Here is a 24,260-nt window from a genome sequence, read left to right on the forward strand (position 1 = left end):
TCCCCTCTAGCTATCGCCCCATTTCTCTCACGAGTAGTGTCTGTAAGGTTTTGGAGCGTATGGTGAATTACCGTTTAGCTTGGTGGCTGGAGTCCCGCAGTCTTTTAACACCAGCCCAATGCGGATTCCGAAAGCATCGTTCTGCTGTTGACCATCTTGTTGCTCTCTCCACTTATATCATGAACAATTTTCTCCGGAAACGCCAAACGGTAGCAATATTTTTTGATCTGGAGAGAGCGTACGATACCTGTTGGAGGACAGGCATCCTCCGCACACTGTTCTCTTGGGGCTTTCGAGGCCGGCTGCCCCTTTTTCTTCGCGAATTTATGGCAGAGCGCACATTTAGGGTGCGGGTGAACACTACTCTCTCCCGTACTTTCTCCCAAGAAAACGGGGTACCCCAGGGCTCCGTGCTGAGTGTTGTACTGTTTGCCATCGCCATTAATCCAATTATGGATTGTCTCCTTCCTGATGTCTCGGGCTCCCTCTTTGTGGACGATTTTGCGATCTACTACAGTTCTCAAAGGACCAGCCTTCTTGAAAGACGTCTTCAAGGATGTCTCGATCGCCTCTACTCGTGGAGCATCGAAACCGGCTTCCGTTTCTCACCCAGTAAGACCGTTTGTGTTAATTTTTGGCGACGTAAGGAGTTTCTTCCGCCCTCCTTACATCTAGGTCCTGTCAACCTTCCGTTTTCCGACGTCGCTAAATTCTTGGGTCTTATGTTTGACAGAAAACTGTGCTGGTCCTCCCACGTTTCCTATCTTTCGGCTCGCTGTCTGCGTTCCCTTAACACCCTCCGTGTCCTGAATGGTACCTCTTGGGGAGCGGACCGGGTGGTCCTTCTCCGCCTCTATCGCGCCTTAGTGCGCTCGAAATTGGATTATGGAAGCATAGTCTACTCCTCTGCTCGGCCGTCTATTCTTCGGCGTCTCGACTCTATCCACCACCGTGGATTACGTTTAGTGTCTGGAGCTTTTTACACCAGCCCTGTGGAAAGCCTTTATGCTGAGACTGCTGAACCTCCGCTGTCCAGTCGGCGGGCAGTCCTTCTGAGTCGTTATGCTAGCCATCTGTCTTCCATGCCTGCTAATCCAGCCCATGACCTTTTTTTCGACGCCTCCTTTGATGTCGGGTATGCAGGCCGCTCCTCCTCCCTACTACCCCCGGGAGTCCGCTTCCGTCAACTGCTCCATTCTCTTTCCTTCCGCTTTCCTAAAACCTTCTTGACAACTTGGGGTACAGCACCGCCTTGGCACCGTCCCCGGATCGACTTGCTCAGAGACCTATGTCAATTTCCCAAAGATGGTACCCCTACACTTGTTTACCGTCGGGCATTTGCTGCTCTATGTGCACAAATGACGGAAGCCACATTTATTTACACCGATGGCTCGAAAACATCGTTAGGTGTAGGGAGTGCCTATATTGTTGGCGACACCCCAAATCACTTTCGGCTTCCCGACCAGTGTTCGGTTTATACTGCAGAGCTTTACGCTGTTCTCCAGGCTGTCCACTACATCCGCCGCCATCAGCGGATACAGTACGTAATCTGCTCAGATTCTCTCAGCTCTCTCCTAAGTCTCCAAGCTCTTTACCCTGTGCACCCTCTGGTCCACCGGATTCAGGACTGTCTGCGCTTGCTCCACCTGGGGGGCGTCTCAGTGGCGTTCCTCTGGCTCCCGGGACACGCTGGTATCTGTGGAAATGAGGCGGCCGATATAGCGGCCAAGGCTGCAGTCTCTCTTCCTCGGCCAGCTCTTCAGTCTCTTCCGTTTACCGATCTACGGAGCGGTTTATGTCGCCAAGTTACTCATTTATGGCATGCGCATTGGTCAACATTTCCCCACACTAAATTGCGGGAAGTGAAAGCCGTTCCTTGCGCTTGGACCTCTTCCTCCCGAACGCGTCGTCGGGAGGAGGTAATTTTAGCTCGACTCCGGATAGGGCACTGTCTTTTTAGTCATCGACATCTTTTAAGCGGTGATCCTCCCCCACTCTGTCCCCACTGCTCTCAGCTGTGGACGGTCAGACACCTTTTAATTGAATGCCCCTATTTTAATCCGTTACGCTCCCGTCTACAGCTATCGCCTGATCTATCGTCGATTTTAGCAGATGACACGCGCTCAGCTGACCGCGTTCTACAGTTTATTAGTGACAGTGAAATGACGTCAGTCATTTGAAGCTTTTTTTTTTGTGGACAACCAACCCCTTTCTATAGTGGACTTTTAAGCATTCCTTCTGCCTTTAGTTTCTCCAATTTTCTGACTATGTTTCCATTGCTGCTGATTTTAAATTTCGTTTTTTTCCTGTTTTCTACGTCACGGGCTGGGCGCTAATGACCATAGAAGTTTTGCGCCCTAAAACCACAAACAAAAAAAAAAAAAAAAAAAAAAAAAAATCATCAGACCACTGCCTGAGGTTGTGGAATTACACTGATGTGTGTTATGGAGCTTACAGTGGGAAAGTGTTGGCTTTATTTAGCACTCTTCCCCACTAAAAGCTCCATAACACATGTTGGTGCATCTCTGTGATCTTAGCCAGGAGTCTGATGACATCACAAAGCGATTATTGCAGGGATACGTATAAGTAGTTGAGCTTTGTAAGTTTGGAACTTCTATCTGAATCTTTACGATGTCCGATGATGTCTCCAGCATTAGGAAATGAAATTTTAGGCACAGAAAAAGACTTGATACCCATAAAACAAAATTCACCAAGGACTCGAATGCTTTCATATTGGCAGTGTGAATGTGTGTGAGATAATTGACGGCTGTTGAATCCTGCCCCTTTGAACAGAAACAGTTTGATTAATTGCTCCTTATATCTTAACTTAATTGTTGATAACTAGTCATTGTTGAAAGCCATTGAATTCTTACAATATTTTGATAAGTTTTGAAAAGGCACCCAGTGAGTTCCATGACTTCCAGATGTCATTTCCAAAATATTCAGTGAGGTTTCCAAATGAATTTCATTGTATAATTTAGTAGCTCTACATTGCCAAATTTTATATTCAGTAAACAATATGTATGTGTAAAGTTTGACTAATTTATTAGCAGTGTAACATTGTCACTCTTACATGTTTAATTTAGAAAAATAAGTAATTACTGTACCATCAAAATGAATAACACAAGCAAACAAGTGGGTAGAATCTACATAACAGCATTTACCATTTGAATATGTGATGCCTCATGGGATAGCTGAGCTGTCTGAGGCGTCTTGTCACGGTCTGCCCGGTTCCCCCTGTCGGAGGTTCGAGTTATACCTCAGGCATAGGCATGTGTGTGTCATCCTTGGAATAATTTAGTTTAAGTTAGATTAAGTAGTGTGTAAGCTTAGGGACTGATGACCTCAGCAGTTTGGTCCCATAAGACCTTACCACAAATTTCCAATTTTCCAATATGTGATGTAATTATTAAAGATACTACAGATGAAACTGGCTACTTGCTTAAAATTGTAGAGAACTGAGTTGCTGGACACACAACCACAAAGATCACACACTGAAATGTGGCTTAAATCAGGTACACCTAATCCATTGTAGTACAGCAGTAGGTTGTTTCACTTTTGATTCATATCAGACTGCAGCAAGCCTTTCACTCAGGATTAGTTGTATGGTAAGAAAATGTAAAATAGACTCCAATATAATTAACAAGGAAGTTGAAAAAATATGATTCAAATGGCTCTGAGCACTATGGGACTTAACATCTGAGGTCATCAGTCCCCTAGACTTAGAACTATTTAAACCTAACTAACCTAAGGACATCACACACATCCATGCCCGAGGCAGGATTCAAACCTGCGACTGTAGCAGCTGTGCGGTTCTGGACTGAAGCGCCTAGAACCGCTCGGCCACAGCGGCCAGCTAAAAAATAAAAATAAAAAAAAAAGAGAAGGAAACCACTTGGTTGGCACATAAGACATATGTAACAGCTTGGAACATTACCTAACTTTTGCGGAAGTTCTCTTTTCCTAGTTTAAATATTCTTCTGTTGCCTATTTCTGGACTGTGACAACACAATTTATGATGTGAAAATACTTCACCAGGAACTTTTTTACAGTTTGTTAAATAAAAAACTAGAAGAATGTTGACAAACATAGGTGTTTTTGCATGATTTTAAATTTGTTAAAAGAGAAAAAGTGAAAGCTAAAGATTAATCTTTGGTTCATATATGTTACAACAATTTCTTATACTGTTTGCTACTCTCAGTGAGTGAAGACTTCATTAGAATGAATTCTTGAAATATGTACCTGTATTGTCATTTGCAGGTCAGATCTTATCTTTAGAGCTAGTTCTGGAATTGGCCTTACAGCGTGGTTCTCTCAGCCATCTTCTTCAGTGGATGGATTTGGCACTGACTGCAGCTAGTAAGGAGGAGCCCCCAACTCTACCGGCATCAGTCCTGACACGAGCAATTAAACTGGTCCGGTGCTCTGCTGGAACCATGCGTATGTCTGCTTCAGTCATGGATTACCCTTCATTTGATAGAGAACATGTGCTTCTCTACAAGGCTGTTATGTTGCTGATGCAAGAAGTGAGTAAAGTCAGACTCTTCATATTTTTTTGTTATGTTCTTAACATGTACAGAACTAGTTCATGTTCTTCCAAGAAAATATTACTATAGGAAAGAGAGAAAATAAATACTTACTAATGCTGAAGAAAAGAAAAACTGCTCCAGAATCTTTATCAAAAGAAATGCACAGTCCAGCATAAAGTTTAGAAATAACATTGTGGTTACACATGCGGTTTGTCACTATTAGTATGTGCCCAGGTGTGTGCCTGATGATGAAGCAACACTGTGGCACATTGTATTGAGGTATATGGAAGAGGGTGCTGTTTGGGTACTCAGGCCAATCCAAACAGGAAGCATTAACAATAATCTTTCATAAGTGGTGCTACTCTGATTTGTGAGGAAAAAAAAAAAATATAAGGGAAAGATATGTCTTGGGACTATTGAAGACAATAATTTTTGATGAAAATGACAAATAATATGTATGTAATAATACCAAAATGAACTGTTTCATTCTTGTAAGTTTTAGCACTTTTTTTCTGGAAAATGGGAACAGTTCATAGGTGCTAATTTTGGTCTAGATTTTTTCACGTAATCATATATTGTAAGTTACGTGATTATTTAAGTGAAGTAAAGTTTGTGTCGTTAGTGTATTCTTACACGCTATCCATTTGATTCTCTAGTAAGTAGCCAAAGTGAAAAGTTCATATAGTGTAGTCTCAGTTCTTTGTTTACGTTTGTTTTGTCTTGTAAACAAGTTTGTTTTGTCTTGTAAACAATACAGATTTAATCATTTCTACTTCTCAACAAGTTTTGAATTAGTATCCAAACTTTATGGCTAAACTTTCTAAGGTATTTAATATATTAATTGAGTAGTCTAGGAAGTTATTCTTGTTTAATTTAGACTAAAACTAAAATAAATTTAGACTAAAACTAAAATAAGTGTATGATTGCCATAGGATTGTTTGTTCCGGGGTGTGGTGTGAGGGTTGTTGCAGTTTATTTATGAAGGTGACTGTAGACACATGGGAATTGGGGAAATAAACAAGACTGATTTGTTGTGTAGGATTTACTGTAAAGATAGGAAGATAGTGGCACAGGAGGAGAACATTGTTGCCGCTCAGGTGGAACTAGATAAGCAAGACACGATCTGGAAAGGTTAAGGGGGGAGAAGGGGAAGGAGATGTGGAAGGTGACAACAGATTATAGAAGACATAGGAGTAGGACTTTCTCAGACAGTTTTGTTGTTAATGTGGAAAACAGGTTTGATCTGTTGTCACAGTTGGAAACTGATGGGCCACAAGTAGATGTAGGAGTGGACAGGACATAACAAACTTTCAATAAGTGTTTGAGAAGTAACATGTCAGAAAAAGTTGTGAAGAAGAAGAAGAAGAAAGTTTTGTTGTTAGTTAGTTCTCATGGTAGAGGAGTTGGCCAACTGTTGCGGGATGAAGTAGGTTCAGGTTACCAGGTCGCAAGCTTTTTAAATGTAATGCAAGTCTGGATCAGGTGATACAGGATGTAGGCCCCCCTTTGCAAAGACTTCACAAAGGAAGACACTGGTGATAGTGGATGGGGCAGCCAGCAGCATAGACAGGGACCCTAAATATTCCGTTGTGGATGACCTCAGAAAGATAGCTTTGGCAATGAGACACACTGCTGTTGGGCTTTTATCTGTTTTGAGGCACCGTGACTGGCTTCATTTAAGCTCTTCTGATTGGAGAGTTAATTGAGAGGTGGAATGTCAGCTTGAATAAAGTGTGGGATCTCATATCGCTATGGTTCCTGTTGATTCTATCTGTAGAGGGGACTATACTAGGCATGGCATGGCCTTCACTTCAACAGGAAAGGGAAGGGAAAACTGTCTGGGCTAATAGCAAATAACTTAAGGGAGGGGGGGGGGGGGGGGCACTGTCACAAGTGGTAAAGTACCAGTGGTTACAAGTGACAGATCAGCAGTTTTTTTTAGGGTAGGAAAGGCAGAAACAAAAGATGTTGAGAGGCAGGTTGAAAATGACATTTGCATTGATAAAACAGGCAGCCAGAAAGCAGATTTTAATATACACAGTTCATTCAAATGGCCCCTGATTGAAACTGGAGATATTCAGAAATTGACAGAAAAATTAGGTTTGTGAAGTTGTAATTCAGTCACTTCACAAAATCAGTTATCCTTAATGCATCAGAATGTCTGAGGACTAAACGATAATCTTTATGAGTCAGGATAAAAAAAAAAAAAAAAAAAAAAAAAAAAAAAAAAAAAAAAAAAAAAAAAAAAACTATTAAATCTGAGTAGAGGAGACTAATAAATCAGTCAAAAATTGAGAATTTTAGGAGATTGCCCAAAGACATGAATCAGATAGATGTTTACAATACTTCTGACCCAATGGAAAATACAAAGAATTCATAAATGAAGTTACTTCCTCTTCTGAAAATTGTTTTCCCCTAGAGGTAACTCAAATCAAACAGAAGTCTAAAAATAAACCAAAGATATCATGTAGGATAAAAAGGAGGCTGTATCTAATATCTAGGAACAGCTCTGATATTAGAATTGTAATGCATTACAAAGAAGACTGTAAAGTATTGAAGTAAGTAATCCAGAAATCTAACCAGCTTTCTTATAAGAAAAAGATAACTACACAAGACAACAAAATAAAGATGATATGGGGTATAGTGAAGACAGAGAGAATTGGGACAAACAGGAAGGGGAACAGATAGTACTAATAATAAGTGAGACATTGGTAACAATACAATGAAAGGATAGTTGCTACTCACCATATACCAGAGATGCTGAGTTGCAGAAAGGCACAAGAAGAAGAATGTTGCACAATTAGCTTTCAGCCAACAAGGCCTTTGTCGTATCACAAAACCAATACTAAATGGGCTATCTGATCATTACATGCTGAATCTTGTGTTAAATGTTGAAACTTGACAAAGGCCTTGTTGGCCGAAAGCTAATTGCGCGACAGTCTCTTTCTTGTGCCTTTCTGCGACTCAGCATCTCCACTATGTAATGAGTAGCAACTATTCTTTTCATTATATTGATACATTCCACTGTGGATTTTCCATTGTTAGAATTGGTAACAAGTGCATGTAGTGTTGCAAACCTCTTAGACAAGTACTTTGTTTCTGTTACTGACAGCTTGGGGTTATCAGGTTCAGTGAATAGTGCAATGGAATATGTCTTTACAAATAACTTCACTAAAATGCAAATGACACCAAAAGAAGTAGCATCCATCATAAAATCCTTAAAACCAAAGTATTCTTGTGGTTATGATAACATATCAATGAAGTTAATCAAAGAGTGCTTGTGTCAGTTGAGTTCTATCGTAAGTTATGTGTGTAATCCCTCATCAGTGGACCATTTCCAGCCTGGCTAAAATGAGTTAAACTTCTTTACAAGAAGGGGAACAAAGAGATACGATCAAACTATTCGCCACTTTGATTTTTGCTAGCTTTTTCAGAAATATTGGAAAATATTGTGTTCAAGTGTCTTCTGAAGAATCTGACTGCGAATAATGTATTGTCCAAGTCATGGTTTGGGTTCCCTAAGGGTTCCAATATAGAGAAGTGGATTTACATGTACAATGAGAATGTACTTAATTCAGTGGATAACAAATTGGAGACTCCTGTCATTTTCTGTGACTTGTCAAAAGCCTTTGACTGTGTGAATCACAGTTTTCTCTTAAGTAAATTAGAATATTCTGGTGTCACCAACTCTGCTATGAAGTTGTTCAACTAACGAAAAGGGAACAAAGGGTGTTGTCTTCATCTGAATGGGAATAAATGACATTTGGTATTCCTCAAGGTTCCATCTTGAGTTCGTTGCTTTTTCTTGTGTACATTAATGACCTCTCGTATGTTACATTGCCAAATGCTAAGTTTGTTTTGTTTGCAGATGATCAAACATTGCAGTAAATACCAAGTCAAGTAAAGATTTAGAAATGTCCGTTAATCAAATTTTCACTGACTTTAATGAATGGTTTAAAGCTAATTCCCTGCCATTAAACTTTGAAAAGACCCACCGTATGCGGTTCAGAACCAGTAAGATATTTTCTTCCAGTAAGTATATAACATGGAGACATGCAGATAGAAGAGGGTGACAGTGTTAAATTTTTGGGTTTACTGCTTAAATTTTTGGATTTACTGATTGGTAATAAATTCAGTTGGGAAAGGCATACAACAGAACTGCTGAAGTGCCTAAACAAGTCTGTATTTGCAGTGAGAAAGATTGTGATGTAGGAGATATATGAAAAAAACCTTGCATACTTTGTCTGCTTTCATTCTTTCGTGTCATACAGAATCATATTCTGGGGTAACTCATCAAACCGAGCAGAAGTTTTTAGAGTGCAAAGGCATGAAATAAGACTTATTTGTGGTGTAAATTCAAGAACATCATGTAGGAACTTGTTCAAAGAACTTGGTATTCTAACCACTGCTTCTTGGTATATTTATTCCTTAATGAAATTTGTTGCAAGCAATATGTCTCTATTTCTAACCAATAGCTTAATACGTTGTATCAATACCAGGAATAAGAACAATCCACATAAAGACCGAAAAACATTTACCTTGGCCCAAAAAGGGGTCCAGTATTCAAGGAACACACATTTTCAATAAATTGCCCGCAACTATTAAAAATTTGGTTTCAGGTAAAGCACAGTTTAAACAGAATTTGAAAGACCTTTTTAGAGGCAACTCCTTCTACTCTGTAGATGAATATCTTAACAGGGACTGTCATAGACCAGCTTAAGTAAAAATGTCTGTTACATTTCAGTTTTGCCACCACTTGATCACAACAGTCAAGATTAGGTATTTTGTGTATGATAAATTTATTAGGAGTGCATAACTATGTTTTATTCTGACAGTATATTGATGCTGTAAATATTAGCAGTTCCAGTTTACTGTAATGTATTTATGTATTTTGACAATCTCCTGACAAATGATCATGGTAGTAAGTAACATATTCAGGTGTTGTATATTTTTAATTTTATACTTTCTGACTTGTTCGACACCCACGATTATCGTCTCATTTTTGAGTCTATGGAACAAAAACTGAATTTAATCTAATCTAATCTTTGTTGGATGAAAATTGTATGTCTGCTTTTTCCACTAAACAACTTTATGAACACCAGCTAAGTACAAATAAATGACACATAATAATAACCAAATAGAAACAAAGTCTGCAGGTTTACTTAGTGACTCAAATGTTAGGACTGGAGAACACAGACTGTAAGCTTTTATACACTATTGGTGCACTGACATGCCTTCAGTGTAGTCATGGTAGGCATAATATGCAGTTGAACGGAGACACCACTGTGTTAGGAAAATAGACCGGTGCAAGTCAAATGTCAATAGCTGGGAATAATGGACGCTACATCAATGCCTAGAAAATAGCCAGCTGTCACAAAGTCATCATAAATAAATCCACCGGAGAGCAAGTAGTACACAAAAGCAAGCTGAGACTAGTGATGCCTTAGCAGTTGTTAAATCAGCCATTGTTGTGTACCCACATGACCTGGCACCGGATATTTAATGATTTCACTTGATCCTTCTATCCATCCAACTGGATTACAAGACATGCAGTTCAAATTGTTCAGCTTAATGGACTATACATTAGTCATGGAAAAACAGTTTGAAAGTGTACTTTGCCACTCCAGTTGCACACCTTGCTTTTCAGTCACTAGTTGGCCATTGAATTAAATTATAGTATTTACAAATTCCAGGAGGAACCTCCTCATAGATTTCCATCCATAAATTACGAAAAATGTAGCAACTTTATTTGCTAAAGTTATACTGCCAGAGTTTCAGGTTTCCAAGTTCTATTACTTTTATTATTTGATGCTGATTGTCCTTCAAATCTATACTCCTTTCTCAATTTTACTGTGTCAACTTTTGTGTATTATATGAGTATAATGTAGTGGCCAGGTTTTATTGAGTATTAATAGTTTTTTTTATCTTATCTCTCTGGACATGTCACATTGTTGAAGTAGTATAGCTGATTTAAAACTATGTGACAGGAAGTAGTAGGCTGTGAATATGCCTTTTTTTTATTACAGTTGCAAATAATTATTTTCTTTGAAAAATACCAGTCTGCTTGTATTAGTATGAAGTTATCAACATGCGATAAAGCAGCAGTATTTTCAAAGTAGTGGCATTCATGCTAATTGAATAGGTTATGTTTAACTGTTATTAACACAAATTGTTTATTGTTTGCATAGTGTACAGATTGTTTTCAAATGTATTCTCTTTTTGGCAAAATCTAACAATGGGAACTCCAGGCAGGAATATCAACAATGCAAGAAAAGATAGATTACTACTTACCCAAAAGAAGACACATTAAGTTGCAGACAGGCACAATTAAAAGACACACACACAGTTTTCGGCAACAGCCTTCATCAGCAAAAGAGAATCACACACTATTCACACATACAAGCAAGCACAGCTGATGCGCACATGAGCACCAACTCCAGCAACTTGGGGGAATGCAGCTTTCAAGTGGGACACAAGCAGAAACCTGGAGGGGGTGGGGGAGGGGAAGGGAAAGGGGAAGGGATAGTAGTGTACAGGAGGGGGGGGGGGGGGGGAGACAAACACTGTCTGGTGGAATGTGCAGGGACTAGAATGGCACCAGGCGCAACATCAGGAGGCTGGGGGACAGGGAAATGGGGAAAAAGGTAGTGAAAAGGGGAGGAGTGGGGAAAGATGGGCCAGTGCCTTGGCAGAGGGTGACAAACAAAAAGAATGGGAGATGAGAATGGGAAGGGGATGATAGGACAGAAGATGTGGAAACTGTTGGGTGGAGGGTGTGGGGACAGTATATTACTGCAGGTTGAGGCCGGGATAATTATGGGAGTGGAGAACATGTTGTAAGAGTAACCCCCATCAGCATAGTTCAGAAAAGTGGGTGGTGGAGGGGAAGATCCAGATGGATCGGGTAGTGAAGCAGCCATTGAAATCACACTTGTTATATTCAGCTGCATGTTATGTCACAGGTGGTCTACTTTGCTCTTGGCCACAGTATGGTGGTGACCGTTCATGCTGGTAGACAGCTGGTTGCTAATCACACCAATATAAAAAAGCTGTGCAATGGTTCCAGCAGAGCTGGTAAATGACGTGGCCGCTTTCACAGGTGGCCCGGCCCCTGATGGGGTAGGGTAGACTTGTGACAGGACTGGAAAAGGAAGTGTTGGGTGGATAGATTGGACAGGTCTTACACGTGGGGTCTTCTGCAGGGATATGATTTTTGTGGCAAGGGGTTGGGATTGAGAGTGGCAGAGGGATGGAGTAGGATGTTGTGGAGGCTGGGTGGGCATCAGAACACCACTTTAGGAGGGGTAGGAAGTATCTTGGGTAGGATGTCTCTCATTTCAGGGCTTGAGGATGGGTAACAAAAGACCTGAAGAAGGATGCGGCTCAGTTGGTCCAGTCCGATGTGGTACTGGGTGATGAAGGGGACACTCCTTTTCTGTAAGCATACTAGGTCTGGGGGATAGTGCCTTGATATACTGAGCAATGGGGTACTTGTCACTGCATATACGCCGTCCCTGGGAGGCCAGGTTGTATGGGAGGGGTTTTTTTCGTGTGAAAGAAACAACTGTTAAAAGTCAGGTACTGTTAGTGGGTTTAATATGGCCAGAGGTGCAGATGGAGCCATGTTAGAAGAGGAGGAGGGCAATGTCTTGGAAAGTGGTACGCTGGATTGAGGAGGACCAGGTGAAGTGGATGGGAGAGAAGGTATTGAGGTCATGAATAAACGAAGATAGGGTGTCTTGGCTCTGAGCCCAGATCATAAAGATGTCATCAATGAACAGACTAAGAGTTTGGCATTTTGGGAGATTAGGAAGGTCTTCTCTAGGTGGCCTGTAAACAAGCTAGCATAGGAGGGTGGCATGTGGGTGCCCATGGCTGTGCCATGGATTTGTTCATATACCTTCCCTTCAAAGGAGAAGTAGGTGTGGGTTAGGATAAAGTTAGTAAGGTGTATGAGGAATGAGGTAGTGGGTTTGAAGTCTGAAGGACGTTTGAAAAGGTAGTCTTCAGTATCGGTAAGACCATGGGCATGAGGAATGTTGGTGTATAGGGAGTTTTGTTGCACTGGTAACAAACGGTCCATTGCTTAGGACAATACGGCCTATCATGAGTAACAAAACATGATGGACAAGAGGGAAACATAGAGCACTTGGATTGTTGTTCATTACCGGGCTTGCTGTGCTGCTGCGGCTGTGGCTGTGGCTGTGGCTGTGGCTGCTGCAGTGAGTTGTGCTGGCCTCCATGATATTTTGCTTGCATGCGGTCTGCTGCCTGTGAACCATCCAACAAATGGCAGGGGGGGCGGGATGAATTTCTGCAACTAGGGGCGGGTTGAATTTCTGCAACTCACACCATGATTCAATTTGAGTACCCACAGCCCTCAAAACCTCAAACGATTAGTCAGAATGTTGGAGAGGGAGAGGTTTTCACTTTGAAGGGCCCACTCGTGACCAGGGCCAACTGAGTGATTGCATCATGCACCATTTGGTCAGCATATGACTCCTTATGTACATCAGTGACAAAGTTACGACGATGGCTTAAACTGCATTGCTGAGTCAAGTCTTAAAAGAATGTTCTGGTTTCTTGCGACACCAATAGAACTCAAGTCGAGCGGCAATAACGTGCGTCCGTTTACAGAAGTAATTCGAAAGAAGGTCGTACAAGTAATCAAAAGAGAGTGAAGATAAGTCCTGCAGGGGGGCAAATTGGCAAAGGAGTTGGTACTTGGGAGGCGATAACCAATACAAAAAGAAAGCATGGCATAAGGTAACATCAGTCAATCCAAAAGCTTGAAAATACTACTGCAACCATTTTTTTGTAGGCTTCCCATTCTTCAACAGATTCATCATAAGCCATAAATTGAGGGGGGGAGGAGGGAGGGGTGGAGGAGGTGAAAGGATAAATGACCAGGGTACTGACGGGCAAAACAGGAGGTGCTAGGGATAGCACAGCAGGTGACATAGACTGAGACAGACCCAAACTGGCCAAAACAGAAACAAGCGTTTTCAATACCTGGGTTTGATCGTGTTGCACTGTGGTGAATGCCTTCTGCTGTTGACTGAGACTCTGCAGCACTGCAGTAAGAACCACTAGCTGATCACCTAGCTGGTGTAAAAACTCATCAGTAGCACTGTCAGACATTGTAGACGCAACGGAGGATCAACCAGAGACTGAAAATCGCATGGAGAACAATCTCACACTCATCACCACTTATGTTGTAACTTGGACACACAACGCAATGAAGAATGTTAGTACAACATTATTAGGCTGTGGCATGTACGTTAATCACCATAACATACACTGAACACAATAACATAAGGCAAATGTATGCAAGCAATAATAACATAATAACTGAGCACAAGCGTAGTGCGGCAGGGTTTAAATAGGCACTCGCCTAGTTTGCATTATATTGTGTGTTCACAGTATTGCCTTATCGTGGCACACTCTCGCAGATGACAACGCGCTGCTAGTGTGCACGGCTTTCAAGTGTGTGCACATTACTTCAGTAATGATGAGTGGGAATCCCCATTTTTGAAGATTACACTTGGTTCTTCCGTCTCCAAAGCTTAGGCAGTTGAGAGCATGCCATATAGCCCAATTCTCGTGGTGTCCAGTAGTGAGATTAACAGATAGTTGAGGTCAATGAGGATTCCTTACAGCTTGTACTTTCCACTTTTCCGTTCTTGATTTTGATAGCATCATTCCCAAGATGTTGCCATTTTTCAAGAAACTTTTCCTTGACTTCACTTTCTAGATAGTTACTACATAATTATGTCATATGTGGCTTGGATTGGCAACAAATTTGTTCTTTAACACTGGTAGAAACCTCATGATGATGTCTGGGCAAGCAATATTTACCAACTGATATGCTGTGACAAGTGGTGTAGTCTGCAAACATCCAGTAATAAGCCTGCATGCTGAAATATGGTATCCTGGCTGAGACACAAAGTTGAAATATGGTCTCCCGGCTGAGACACAAAGTTGAAATACGCTCACTATTTTTTATGTACTTAAATTTGGCATATTTTGTGACAGTACCTTTTCCGTTAGATGTTTACAAGGCAATATTGGTCTTGGCTTCAGTTGTCTAGTGGAAGTATGATTCCAGAATGCATCTTTGTCGGCTGCAGAAATGACCTGGTTCAATGTGTTTGCCTCATTTTTGGTGCTTCAAATACCATTTCTTTGAATGTAGTTTCTTCTTAAAGTTTATATAAAAAAATAGTAACATAATTCAAAATTATTTATGATGGCGACCTGCACATCGTTCTACCGTCAACACACACCAAGAGTTAACTGCCGACTGACTATAGTCAGACGACTCTAGCGTCAAAGACATTTTACACAACACACAAGCTTCCACTTGTAATCAGTCTCTTTGCTATTCTTCGACACATTTACTAATAGTAATCAATATGCTTTCACTCATAAAAATATAAGTAAATTAACATATAATAAGGCAAATTATAATAAAAAATTCTGACAAAAAATATAAGAAAACATTAACAATTTGGTATCGACAAATCCGGTAGAAAATAACACAATAACACATCTCCCAGATCCATTACAACTGCTCCCCAGGGCTTTTGTTGTTATGGACATATACAACAAAATCCCGACCACTCTCAGTAATGGATCTGTATTACACAATTAGTACATTAATGAGGCAGTCTGATAACCTCTTCCAAATTTGGACTCTTTGAATCTGTGGATTTGTTACTGGCTGTTGTTGCAATGATTCTTCCCCATCAATCTCATACACAAAAATTTCAAGTAAAGAAATTATTTGACATGACAAATATACATGGTATAAAACATACATGAGAAATATTCTAACATACAGCATACAAATTGAAAATAATAGAAAGGTAAAACTCATTTCCTAGAATAAGATTTAAATTTTTTTATATTAATGTTAATTTCATTATGCTTTCATATTGTACAGTAAAAATGATACTGGACATATGTAGTGTAGTGTTTTTTTTTTCTATATATTTGCCTTTTATATATTTTTACTTCTGATTTTCTTTTTTGAATTTTTTTTACTCATGGTTTTTTTTGTATATTTTTTTGCTTATGATTTTCTTTTTTTAGTACAGCTTAAGATACATCAGTATTATCTAAATTTTTTTGCAATTATTTATGTACACTTGCCTCTCTACTACAATATTACTACAAGTCACATTCTTGTGAAGAGTACTTTCGCTCCCCACAACATCAGTATAAACAACAATAAATTGCTCATATATCATGAGGCTTTATCTAAAATTGTTTCTGAAACTTATACCTTTGCATGCATGTCCTCACATGCATGCCTTCACCCACAGGGAAGACTTAGCTTCCAAAAATTAGAAAAATTCAGAAATGCTCACTAGGGACTTTTTTTGTAAAAAAAAGTAAAAATAAATCTTTCTCTCATTTTTTTTTCAAACAGTGTTTTTTTCATCTGTTTCAATTAACATGTGACTTCAAATTATTAATTTATACATGCAAATATACATACTTGGTTTACAGGTAGTTTTGTTCTAACAAGCATATTCCAGTGGAGGACTTTTGTTTTAGATGATAATAGGTTATTTAAATTTTGAAATTATGATTTATGTTTCTATAGTTTCAAAGAGACAACATTCCTGAGACCAAATAATTTCTTTGACTTAGGATACACCAAACAATAAGCATTAGGGTGTGGATTTTCTATGACTTCAAAAGGCCCAATATAGATATCAAAGAATTTTTTAATTTCTGAAGTTAACATTTTTGATTTTTCATGAGATTTGACCAGAACAAGATCACCAATTTTGAAAGTGGTTAATTTTACCCTGTTGTTATGTCTTTTATTCCTCTTTTCCCCTTGTTTCCTCATAGTTTCCCTGACAATATCTTCTCTCTATTGCATAGTTAAAGGTGTACATTTAGGAAATTAAATAAGTTCTGATATAAGATTTGGAGGTCTAATATTAAACATAATCTCATATGGTGAAAATCCTGTGGAACTATGTTGTAGGCTATTCATAATATCTTCAAAATTTCGAATGTGCTCAAACCAGGTTGGATGTTTATGGCTACAATAGGTTCTACAAAGTCTCCCAATTTCCCTCATATATCTTTCTGCAGGATTGGTGGATGGAGAATAAACAGATATAAGTATATGCTTCAATTTTGATCTTTCAATAAACTTTTTCCAAATTTTAGAGGTGAACTGTGAACCATTATCTGATAATATAGCTTTTGGTTTACCCACCTGTGCGAAATAATCTCTTTCAATTTTTATTATAATTTCATGGCTAGTAGCTTTTTTCACTGGATATAGTTTAATTAATTTTGAAAATACATCTACCATAACAAATATGTAACAGTGACCACCTTTACTCTTTGGTAACATTCCATATAAGTCCACTGCGATAAGATCTAAAGGTTTTTCCGGAATAATGTTTTGCATCTCTCCACCACATCTTTGATTGCTCACTTTAACTCTCTGACATTTGTCGCAGGTTGCCAATTCTTTTCTTACCTTCTTTCCAATATTGTAAAAATAAACATTTTCTTGTATCTTTTGAAAGCACTTCTGTATCCCACAATGACCAAAACTTTCATGTATGTAAATGATCAGCTTATCAGCATCTGCCTCTGGCCAACACAGTTTCCAATTATCAGAATCTACATCTGTTCTCCAAAATAAAATCCCCTTATGTAATTTGTAAAATTTATCAAGTTTCTCATACCCCTTCTTGCCTAAACATTCTTTGATTAATTTCCAACTCTGATCCAAATTTTGATTTTTTCTAATTCTGTTACACATAGCTCTAATTGTTTTCTCATTTTCCACCCCTTTCAAGTATCTAATTTTAAATTGTTTTTCCTCCTCTTGTTCAAAAATCTCCTTTTCTCCCCCAATTGGTAACCTTGAAAGTGAATCAGCTACAACATTGTCAGAACCTTTTATGTGTTTGATTTCAAAGTCAAACTGTTGCAGAAATATTGCCCATCTGGTCAATCTACTGTGGTATAATTTGCACTCTTGTAAGTAACTCAAAGCTTTATGATCCGAAAATACTATGGTTTTATGTCCAATAAGGTAAATTCTAAATTTTGTAAAAGCCCAATGAATTGCCAAAAGTTCCTTCTCTGTGACTGTATAATTTTCTTCATGCTTGAGCAACATTCTGCTTGCAAATGCTATGGTACAATGTATCTTAACTCCATTCTCTACTCTTTGTTGAAATAACTCTGCTCCAAGCCCATAATTACTGCTATCAGTGTTCAAACAAAATGGTAAATTAAAATCAGGTCTGTGCAATAAGTGTTGCTTCCTCAACTCTTGCTTAATTTTATCAAACTCTTCCTGACAACTTTTATCCCAAACCCAAACAGTGTTTTTCTTAAGTAACTGTCTTAAACATGGTGCATTCAGACTCAGATCACTTATATGTTTTCGGTAATAACCGCATAACCCAAAGAACGACTTTAATTGTTTTTTTGTCTTAGGAATAGTAATTTCTGAAATTGCTTTAATTTTTTCTGGATATGCTAAAATTCCCTTGTCTGTGACAACATGACCCAAAAATTTTAATTCAGAAACTGCAAATTTACATTTCTCTAATTTCAATGTCATCCCCCCTTTTCTAAGTTTTTCACAAACTGACTTCAAAATCGAAAAATGTTCCTCCCAATTTTGCCCTGTAACCAAAGAGTCATCTACATAAATTATCAGTTTAGACACAAGCTCTTGCCCCGTACATGATCCAAAGCTCTTATAAATTCAGAAACAGAAGAATTTAACCGAAATGGCACAGCACAATATTGGTAACTCTTACCATTGTACAAGAAAGCAGTGTATTTCCTAGAATTAACCGAAAGTGGTACCTGATGAAAACCCGAAGTTAGATCCAAACTTGACATATATTTTATATCTGTAAATTTATAGAGTAACTCATCAATATTTTCGGGATGGTCTGTCTGTCTGAACAAAATTTTGTTTAAGTGTCTAGAGTCCAAAACGAATCTTACTCCACCATCTTTTTTCGAAACTACTACTAGAGGATTATTATATGCACTGATATTCCTTTCTATTATATTACATCATTCCATCTTTTTCAGCTCTTTCTCAACAGAAGCCTTTTTGATATTGCAATACTGTATGGTTTTATGAAAAATGGTTCATGAGGTTTTACCTGAAGCTCACACTGATATCCCTTTACCCTACCAGGTATGTCACTGAAAACATCACTGTATTCCCACAGCAGATTTTCTAACTGTTGTTTTTGCTCCTCAGATAAATTTTGTGTTTCTGAAATTTTCAAATTTACTAAATTCCCAAATTCAATTTCATCAGTATCAAATCTATGAGTTTCAATATTCTCCAATCTATTTTCTTTTAGTATATTGATACTGTCAAAATTTTCATTACTCTGATCACCAAGTGTGTTCACAGAATTTGTCTGAATGTATTCGCTTTCACTAGTTTCTATCAAAAGTTTTCTTCCAACCCAATCAAATGCTGTATTTACCTTTACTATCCAATTCATGCCCAAAAGAAAATCCTCATTAAATTCCTGAATTACAAAACATCCATGTGTGAACAACTTGCCTTCAATTAAAAATGTCACTAAAGTCTGGCTTTTTACCAATTTACTGCTCTTCCCAGTAGCACCTTTTATCTTTACCCCAACAACTGGCATTTCAACAAAATCTTTCCCCACTTTCAATTTCTTGCTTAACCTTTCAGATATTCCCGAGACCTCACTTCCTGTATCAATTAAACATGTACCAATCCATGAACCAATTTGAACTTTTATATAAGGACTGCAAAGTTGATCACTTTTCTCAGAACCTGTATCCTCATGTAATAAATCACTTTCAATTTCCCCAAACCTATACTTATCAGAATCATATGGTATATCATTACATGTATTATTTGTCACAGTTATAAAATTTGCCCAAGATACAAAATTGTCATTAGTACTCTCTATTATCTCAAATAGCCAAGAATTTTCATCCAAATCACATTGTATACTATTGAAGTACTTATCCTTCAGCTTTTCAAAAATAAAATATCTCATCTTTTTTCACCACTCAGGACATACAGTTTCACATGCTTTAATAAGCATCTTTCTAAAGTTCTTGTCAAAAGAAATAGTTTCACTGTTCAGCCATAGATTCATAAGAAATGTGTGTGTGTCATTAGTATCTGTAAAAGTTTCACTTAGGCTAGAAGTTATACATGTGTCATCATTATTTGTGTAGTCAGATTCTTTACCAACAACATCAAAATTCACACTTTTACATACACCCAGCTTGTGAGCCTTATTCATCCTGGTAACATCCCTGGGAATTTCTATAACATTTTCACTATTTAATCCATTTTCAACCATGTGTATACCCAACTCCCTATTTAAACTAATGAAATACCTTTCCTCAACATCATCATCAATACCATTACCATCATAATCAACTGTATCATCAACATCATTATCATTATACATATTCAGGTCATACACATTCAAATTATCCCCCAAAATATTATTTCCCCTTTCTAAAGTTACCAGATCCCATTCACCAATATTTTCATTCTCACAGCATGCATTCTCTCTTTCATTCACACACGTCTCTGAACTACTACAAATTACATCATCTGACAACGTGTTGTTCTTTTCTGCCCAAGTGTAAAACAGTCAAATTAAATGAATCACAATTACTTTTATCTACTGTATATTCTTGTGTACTGAAAATTTTATCTTTATCAATATCATAATTATTTTCCTCTTGAAATTTCTTCAATAAGTAACAACTAATGACCTCATGTGATAGCTTAGGTTTGGAACTGTCATGTTTGGGTTTATGATAGTCACATCCATTGGTCCTTTCATCATGATCACCTTCTGCCTCAACCTTGCGTACCTTCAAGGGGGCGTCTACTCGTTTTTTATTTCCTGAATTACAACTTGTTTCTGCTTGAACTGCTGATTGTGTTTCTGCCAATGTCTCTGATCAACATTTCTGTTCCCATTCCTATGCCAAACATTACCTGATTGTTGGTAGTTTCTGTTGTACTGATCTCTAGCAAAATTTCTGTGATTTTGATCCCTAAAGTGTTCTCTATTTTGTTGATTATTTCCGCGAAAATGTTGTTCTTGTTTTGGATAAAAATTATGGTCCTTCTTTTGAAAATTGTTATATCCCCGTGAATTTTGACTGACACCATAATAATTGTTTTGTTCCCTTTTTTGAAAGTTGTCATTTCCCCAATTTTGACCATTACCTTTCTGAGTAAACCCACTGTGTGTTCTTGTTGTTACCCTATCCAACTTTTCAATATAATTGAGAAACTGCTCTACATTACTGTCAGGACAATGAACTAAACTCAACTGCATTGCTGATGGCAATCTTCTCTTTAAGGTATCAATTTTGATCAAGTCATCCAAAGGTTTTGTTAAATGAATAAGTTTTTGAAGTTCACTTTTGCAAAATTGTTTCATGTTCCCATCTGATTCTCTATAGTTTCTCCCATTCAAAAATTCACTTTTGATTCTAGTTTGTTTAAGATCATCCCAAAAGTTTTCCAGAAATTTTGATTCAAATTCTGAAAAGGTCATCCCCAAAGTTACAGTCTGGTTTGCCCAAGTCAAAGCTTCCCCTTCCAAGAATTTTTTCACAAATTTAATTTTCATATCATCTGGTGAGTGAGGTAAAAAACAATCCTCACAATACTGTATAAAATCAACGGGATGTAAGGGTCCATCTACCGAAAAGTGCTTCACTGGAATATTAGATACAAGATTGCATGTGTTGACATTGTGATTTTTGCTTTGAAATTCAATATCAAAACTTTCAATTTTTTCGCTAAGTTCTTTGACAGATTTTTTTGTTTTCTAAATCATTGCACTCTACTTTTTTTTCGAGAGCAACCAAACGATTGTCAGTTTCTTGTTGTACATTTTTTACTAAAACTTTTGTGTTCTCCTCCAAATTTTTAATTTCCCCTTTTATCTCATTAAAATCAATTAAATTTCTTTCCCTATCTGCCAGTAACTCATTTTTTACAGTATTAATTTCATCGCTCAATTTAGCATCAAGTTCATTTACTTTTGCTTCCACAGATTCAATTTTTTCCTCAACACTGCCAACTCTGTTCGAAAGATCAGCCACTTGGGTATTGACTGCTTGGACTTGCAACAAAATGTTATCAATTTTTTCATCCCAGTAAGTCTTATTGTCGTCAACTGATTGTGTAATTTCTTTCGTGAAATTTACAAGAAAACTTTTTAAATCAAATTGATTGGTTCTTTCTGTTTCATTTGACCTGTCCTGATTTTCAAAGTCTAATAAATTACTTCTTTCTACTTTAGGCACAATACTCTCGAAAATCTCGTAAGTCATTGTGAAGAAAAAAAATTTATACACAACAATACAAAACAAGATAAAAATATTGTTTTAACAATATACGAGGGTTTCGTGACTTATCTGGAACACTCTTCTACTGTTGCAAATCCACGTTTTCCATCCATGTGATTGTTGACCAAAATTCTTGAAATTACTTCTTCTGCCGTGAACAACATTTTTTTGCCGAAACATTACTTCTCCAAAACTTTTACTTCCCATGAACACAAATACTGTAACACACATTCTGAAAAAACTGGTATTAACACCCAAAAGTTTTCTTCCTCGTAGCACTGTTGAAGATCTCGTGAACACAATATCCCGGCTACAGTCCCCAGTTGAAATATGGTATCCCGGCTGAGACACAAAGTTGAAATATGGTCCCCTGGCTGAGACACAAAGTTGAAATATGCTCACTATTTTTTATTTACTTAAATTTGGCATATTTCGTGACAGTACCTTTTCCGTTAGATGTTAACAAGGCGATATTGGTCTTGGCTTCAGTTGTCTAGTGGAAGTATGATTCCAGAATGCATCTTTGTCGGCTGCAGAAATGACCTGGTTCAATGTGTTTGCCTCATTTTTGGTGCTTCAAATACCATTTCTTCGAATGTAGTTTCTTTTTAAAGTTTATATAAAAAATAGTAACATAATTCAAAATTATTTATGACGGCAACCTGCACATCATTCTACCGTCAACACACACCAAGAGTTAACTGCCAACTGACTATAGTCAAAGATGACTCCAGCGTCAAAGACATTTTACGCAACACACAAGCTTCCACTTGTAATCAGTCTCTTTGCTATTCTTCGACACATTTACTAATAGTAATCAATATGCTTTCACTCACAAAAATATAAGTAAATTAACATATAATAAGGCAAATTATAATAAAAAAATTCTGACAAAAAATATAAGAAAACGTTAACAATTTGGTATCGACAAATCCGGTAGAAAGTAACACATCTCCCAGATCCATTACAATGCCTCATTCAGTACCTTATCAAACTCTTTAATGTGAGCGGACCTTCAGCCTTTTATGGCAGTTCTGCTTGCATGTTAATGTGCAACCCACATTCCAGTGTAACATCTAAATATTTTGCATCCTAATATACTCCCCCTACTGTGAGACACTGCGTTTATAATTTCCCTGTCTGTGGTTTAAAATGGAAAGCACACACTTGGGTTGTGATTGGGTTTCGGAAAAGTTGATTGTTATTGTCATCATCTTATTCCAAATTTTTCCTCTATGAATCTGAGCAATTTCTCCAAGTTTATCAACTCCCGTGTTGCAACAATACCCTTTTTCTATTATCATTAACTTCATAACATTCACATTTAAATTATTATATCTTCCTTCAATATTCATTATGACCCAGATATAGTTTATATTTTAGTTCATGTAATGGATAGCACTGTTCTTGAAACTTGTATATGTTTATTTTTATAAATAGCATTTGCTTACTTTTATTGTGACTTTTGTTAAATAAAACAATTTACCAGTCAATTATAATTTAAAATGCACACATTTCTTTCAGCTTGTGACAATGGCTAGCGAGTATACACGATCATGCCTGGGCACTGACAAATGCGAACGATTTGGGTCCACCCGAGGAAGTGCTATGGAAGCTTGTGAAGTCTATGTTTGTGGAAGCAATTCATCACACCAAGTTGCTGAGGAGAATCAGGAGAAAATTCTTATACCACAACTTGCAAAAGCATTCACCCAAGTACAGCAGGTACCATGATGTTAAAATGTTTTGGAAATTTAAACCCTATATGCCGTTATTTATGAAAAGCAAAAATTGTGATCAGCAGAGGTAATCATTTCATAATTTAATGTTATATTGAACTTGATCTGTTGTATTAGGTGATACACACTGTTTATCAGAACAGGAGGGCCAGAGGACTAGAGGAAAAGAGGAACCAGGAAGGAAAAGATGTACATGTAAGGAAACAGTGCAAGGGAGCATAAGATTTGTACAAGATTAAGGTCAAGTGTCTAATTTGAGATAAACGGCATCCGAGAGACAACTGTGTAGGTTACATAATAAAATAGCGTCAAGGATGGAAACTGTGGCTTGAATGAAGCATAAAGTGTCAGTGCTGGACATCCTGCAAGTACAGGGGGTAATGCATAGCTTCAGAACAAAATTGGCATTTGCAGTGATGGATCCTTTGAAGTTTTCACAATGTGTTGTCATGCAGTCCTCTTTGTAACTGTTAAATCTTTTCATGCGAGCTCAGATTTCTGTTTTTTTCAGAATGATCATTTCCCACACGTAGGTAGGTGTCAGCAACGTATTCTGGCATTCAGAGGAGAAAGCTGGTGATTGAAATTTCTTGAATAGATC

The 24,260-nt window shown here is 37.9% G+C and overlaps 1 protein-coding gene across 1 annotated transcript in view; it reads left to right on the plus strand.

The window, feature by feature from the left end:
- LOC124621816 (probable E3 ubiquitin-protein ligase HERC1) overlaps window positions 1–24,260 on the plus strand; it is a 766,600-nt gene that overhangs the window by 34,179 nt on the left and 708,161 nt on the right. The window contains exons 4-5 of the mRNA XM_047147255.1: window positions 4,261–4,526; window positions 23,445–23,645. Of these exons, the coding sequence (XP_047003211.1) occupies window positions 4,261–4,526; window positions 23,445–23,645 (467 nt within the window). The remainder of the gene's footprint in view (window positions 1–4,260; window positions 4,527–23,444; window positions 23,646–24,260) is intronic.

The sequence above is a fragment of the Schistocerca americana genome, chromosome 7, assembly GCF_021461395.2.
Source record: "Schistocerca americana isolate TAMUIC-IGC-003095 chromosome 7, iqSchAmer2.1, whole genome shotgun sequence".
Classification (NCBI taxonomy): Eukaryota; Metazoa; Arthropoda; class Insecta; order Orthoptera; family Acrididae; genus Schistocerca; species Schistocerca americana.